Source organism: Galleria mellonella, unplaced genomic scaffold, assembly GCF_026898425.1.
Source record: "Galleria mellonella isolate WM207_F2 unplaced genomic scaffold, CSIRO_AGI_GalMel_v1 utg424, whole genome shotgun sequence".
NCBI classification, from domain to species: Eukaryota; Metazoa; Arthropoda; class Insecta; order Lepidoptera; family Pyralidae; genus Galleria; species Galleria mellonella.
The window spans coordinates 2,529,833-2,535,349 of NW_026442097.1; the positions used below are offsets into that span (position 1 = coordinate 2,529,833).

Below are 5,517 nucleotides of genomic sequence, written 5' to 3' on the forward strand. Positions count from 1 at the left end.
TAAAAACTCTAAAATCGCACAACCTTTAATTTTCCATTTATATGGGTTAATACAGTTAACGCGTTCTTTGCCAAAAACTTCTTCAGAAGTTTCCCTCCAAAACGCGCCGCCATTTTAAGAATTAGCATGCACGAGTCTTCCAAGATGGCGGTTTACCATTATCATAGGCGTTAGCGAACACCATAAAGACGCCGACGTAGCAGGCTATGACTGTAATACTGTACAAAAGTCTATCGCAGAAGCCGCCTTTCAACCAAATCGGTCTGCCATCTTCACACTGGAAGTCGGCTTGAAGTTTCTTAAACTTCACTAGGCTTCTTTCTTTCGTTGTTGATACACAGCGAGATATTATGGACACAGCTACGGGACGGGACAGCAAATTTCTATTCGCTACTGACAAGCCGCGGGAAATGCATAAAACTGCGGTATTTAGTAACATGTTTTTAGCTAAAGTTGTTAAAAACAATTTTTTTTTTCTAAATCGTAATGATTTGTTAATCTCTATGGAATATTTTGACTTTGACACTCATATCTTCATACTTACTTTTTTTTTTTTAATAAAATGAAGTCTTTATTTTTTATTTTATGCCAGTTATTTTGTTAATCACAAATAGTAGGCGGATGCGGCAGCCATGTACCAGATTTCTTTTAAATCCGTTCAAGTGTGATATAGTAACGAACATACAAACATCTTTATAAATTTTCATAATTATAATAATAATAGGCAGAGACGAATTATTCCTAAGGCAAAGTCGGTATGTGCCTAGAGGAGTACGTGGCGGGATTATTAAAAAAAATGGTACCACCATTTTTTTATTATAATAAGTATATCTGCATCTACTTACACATTATAAAAGATATTTATATAATTTATCCAAACATTGACATAGCTATAAGAATGTGCGCATCGAGAGCGGTCGCCAACTATAGTGGTGAGCGGAGTTTTTCCTGTCTAAAGACAGTGAAAATTTATCTTTTTTTTTTTTTTATACAACTTAGAATGGCAAACAAGCTGACGGCCCACCTGATGGTAAGTGGTAACCGTCGCCTATAGACATGAGCAGTACCATTTACATAACAGAGTATATTGCTTAGCCCATGTATGCGTTGCCATTCCTGAGGACTCAGCTGTTATTCCTCTGTACCCAGTATGCACTCAGTACCCATAATAGACAAGAGATTGAATTCATTAGTAATACTTAATAATATATCAAACTTATTGCTATATTTTATTCCTATTATTGGGGAAAAGTGATTTTTAGTGATAGGGATCGAACAGCCCCATTGCTAACAATACACGTTATCAGGTCGACCTACACGCGGTTCCCCCTGGAAACCATCTTGGTTATATTCTGTATGAATTCGTCACTAAGGGCCAACTGACCTGTTTCATCCTCATTTATCATCCCTCACTGGTGCCCCGCCAGCGTATACGGATAGTGCTGGCGGGACCTGACAGGTCACATTGCTAGCAATGCGACTGGTAGCCCGCATTACTAATAACTGTCTTATCATTAATTATAAAAAAAAAATACAATAAAGAATCTTCTTTAAAGAGTTCTTTTACAGTCTGTATTCTAAAAACAGTTTCACCAAGTCCAATACTGTAATCGTTTACCGAGCGAGGGTCCATTTCAGATTACTCCGAGGACAACCTCGCTCGTTTGCGTCGTTATATGTCAAAGCGTTCGAAGGCCAACGTTTTCCCTTCCTCCTCATACTCTTCTTTCGTCATACAGAAGGAATAGAACTCGGGATCTCTAAAGATCAGTTTCCCACCTTCCCATGGATAAGTTATTGGGTTTTCAGCGAGTGTAACATTTACGTCGAAGTGGTCCAACGCCATTGAGCGTACCTCATTGTATACTCTATCACGGAAACCAGGAAATAGAGTGTTGCCACCGTAGAGAAGAATATTTTCTAGGAGATTCTCCTTATTTTCTTCTGGGCAAGAATTGATCGAGTGTATTATAGCTTCGGGGATGCCCATTTGTGGGATGCCGACGTCCGATGGGTGGAAGAGGAGTTCGGGTATTGAGAATCTTTCGTTGGTCAATCGTAGAGTCTGCTGTTCTAGGTCTTCGTCGGGTTTGACGACGTCGCGGAGGTAGCCACGCCGGATCGTTGTGTAATCGGGTAAAACATAATCCTTGACTATTGTGTTTTCCGAGACTGGAATAGAAAAAGGAATTGTCTTGAAAGGATTGCTCTCAGCAATAAGACGCCTCACTGTACTTATACAATTGTATCGTTATATTTATTGTCTCGCTTATTTCCTATATTGCATAATGCAAATAAAGTATACTCATTCATTTATTCCAAAACAAGAATTGGTTTAACTAATACTTTACCATACATTTAATTTTTATTCAAGCTGATATTTTTTTTATACCACTGAGGTGGTAAACTAGCATACGATCCACTTGATGGTAAGCGATTACCGTAGCCTATTAACGCCTGCAATACTTGGGACATTACTTAAGCATTGCCGACCCTGAAGAATTTTATAAAGAATGATAATGCTGTTGACCGCAGATGGCCTTTACAGCTTCGCCGAACGCTTGCACTGGCTAATGCTGATGGCTCTACAAGCCCGCGAGAGGGGAGCAACGTAGAAGACACTTATCGATGGATTGCGACCTATGCCCAAGAACGCAAGAGCGGCTAAATATTACCCTGTCTAAAGACAGTCCTTTTTTTTTAATGAATGATAATGGAATGAAGAGTAACCCTGCCTGCGCTATCGGTATACACTGGCGGGGCATCATTGAGGGATGATTAGTGAGGATGAAAAAGCAGGTCTGATAGCCCATCATGACGAGTATGATAAATTAGTCACAATGGTTCTCCAGGGAACCTGATAGAGTTTATTAATAGCAACGGAGCTGTTTGACTCCATTACTAACAATCCATTTCCTCCCAACCATTTTAGTTAATTTCTAGTGAATTTACAATGATGGACCAACTGACCTGACATTATCACCACCCACTCATACTCAAACAGGGTATATAGTAAACACGGTATGTGCTGTTATCGCAGAATGGGTTAGAGGTTACCATCCCATTATCCAATGGCGTAACAATAGGGTGGCAGAGCAGGCAAGATGCCATACATTTTGCCTGCTCTGCTCTATTATTCCACTCTGGCCTCTGTCCTGGAGAACCCTTGGTTTTAGTAGCTCTGAATACAGGAAATATCTAACATCTATTGTTTGTATAATTTAAAAAAAAATGTATTTAATCAAATTAACAATTATAGTATTAACTCAAGATCATACACAAATGTAAAAATAAATTATCATGTTTTCAATAAAGTATTTTTAAGTGAAACCAAAAAATTACACATTAATTGTAAAAGTGATAGCAAGTTAGTTAGTTTTTTAATGTTACTAAAAATTTAAAAATAAAATGTATGTAAGTTTTGATTTTTATATTTGCATGCTTAATATAAGTACCTTAACCTTACAAAGTCATAAGGTTCTTTTAATTTATAAGATCTAATGTTTTATACCTAAAACTAGAGCAAATAAAAGTATTGTTATTATTATTATAACACTAAGCTTGTTTATATTAATGGAGGGCTCTATCTGATGAATTTACATACAGCTCAGATGGTGAAGTGAATAAAGTGAATAAGGAGTAACAGGGGAAATGGATTGATAGTAATTTGGACTACCAGAACAATTGCTGGCTATATACCTTGTCAGGTTTCCCCCTGGAAACCATTGTGCTGAATTTCAGGTGCATTTTTCATGAGAGACTAACTGACCTACCTTTTCATCTCACTGATTACTCTCATTAGTGCCTACATCTCCCTCATTAGTGCCTCACTAGCATATACCATTAGTGCAGGTGGGGTTACCATTTGATTGTCTTCCATTAAAAAAGGAGACTCTCTAGGTGGAACCACATGAAGGTTGACCTGACAGGGTATATTGCTAGCAAAGGGACTGGTAGTCCGCATTACTAACAATCCCTTCCTGTACACTACATATCTATTAGGTATGCCAATTTTTTGTTTAATTATTAAATAAACATTTATAAACTCTCTTTAAAAAAATATGTTTAGTAGACCAAGTGAACAAGCAATAACTGTAGTAACAATGGTAATACTCTTACCCTTCTTCTTAGCAATCTCCATGTCGCCCATAAAATTTTGGGACACAAAACAGGAGTCCTCCTTCACTTGGTTTATAACATACGTCTCGTCCATAACATTCAACTGTCTATATGACAATATCTCTTTCAAATGATTCGTCAACACCTTGCCACCGACATCTATCCTTCTTATACCTTCTCTGTACTTCTTGCCCTTTATATACGGGACAATATATGTATAACTATACCCCGAATCCACCACAACGGTGCATTGATTATTCTGTTTCTTTCTATAATGGTATTCAGCTAAATCAGTTGCATTAATCCTCAATAATGACTGGCATTCGTACTCCTCAAAGAATATTTCCGTCATAGCTTCTTGTATTGACGCGAAATTGTACAAAGGTTCAGTAATAATCAATGCTGTTTCATTGAAGTTTACTGGACAGCACTCCTTGCTGAATATATAGTCCCAAACAGTTTTCTGCGTGTCCCAATTAATTAGGAAACCTTTCTGAAAGGGTAGTATATAGAAAAGACCGGAAGCATCGCGGCATTCATCAATTTGGGAGCCGATGAACGGACGGCGCCGTTCAGACTTTGCTTTCATTATGCAGTTTGGTACAATCTTCGGCTCTGCCGAAGAGAGACCCACTTTGACGGTGTACGCACCATTGTCGAGGATATAGCAGGAGGTTTCACTCATTTTTATATAACCCAATTGAGGTTACCGGTCTTTTAGGATAGAAATTAAAATCGCATTGTATTGTCGCTATATTAGATTTCAGGTTATATATATATTTAACGGTAATCGTGAATAAGAAATATCACATTCATATAGAATTGAAAAAGCCCACAATTCTGTGTAATAAGAAGTAAAAAAAAATAAAATGCAAAAATTTGAAATATTCACGTAATTTGTGAAAATACAGAGAAGCAAAAAGTAATGTTTATGACAATAATTGTCAAATGTCAAATTCTGACAACTGTCAATCTTAAACAGACAGTTAATTAAGGGCTATGGGGTTGCCTACTGCTAAAAATATTTACACTTTACTGACAACTCAGAAAATGTTTTAAATAATATTAAAAATTTATTTTATACACTGTTTTATATTTACAAAATCTGCTTGTTCATTAGGTATTAAACAAATACAGCAAAATTAAAGCTAAAATTTGCTACAAAATCACATTTTAATTTATTAAAAAAATAATAAACAACCAGTAGCAGTGTAGGTTCCGACATAGAAAAGGCCACCGCCTCCCTTTACCGTAGGTTACTTAAGAGGTAACCAAGACCTGTCTTAGCAGGCAGAAGCATCCCTTTTAAATATCATCAAAAGCTAAAACTGCGGTTCTCAACATGCCTCTTATGGAGGGAGCTATGTCCAACACTGGACAGTTAACGAATGATACAAT

The 5,517-nt window shown here is 37.0% G+C and overlaps 1 protein-coding gene across 1 annotated transcript; it reads right to left on the bottom strand.

The window, feature by feature from the left end:
* Positions 1 to 800: 800 nt before the first annotated feature.
* LOC113515820 (actin-related protein 6) lies at positions 801 to 5,057 on the bottom strand. Its single transcript, XM_026900111.3, has 2 exons — positions 4,120 to 5,057; positions 801 to 2,172 (listed from the first exon to the last, which is right to left on the bottom strand). Exons 1-2 carry the CDS (start codon positions 4,802 to 4,804, stop codon positions 1,673 to 1,675), a joined length of 1,185 nt encoding a protein of 394 aa, XP_026755912.1. The 5' UTR covers positions 4,805 to 5,057; the 3' UTR covers positions 801 to 1,672.
* Between the last annotated feature and the right edge of the window lie 460 nt (positions 5,058 to 5,517).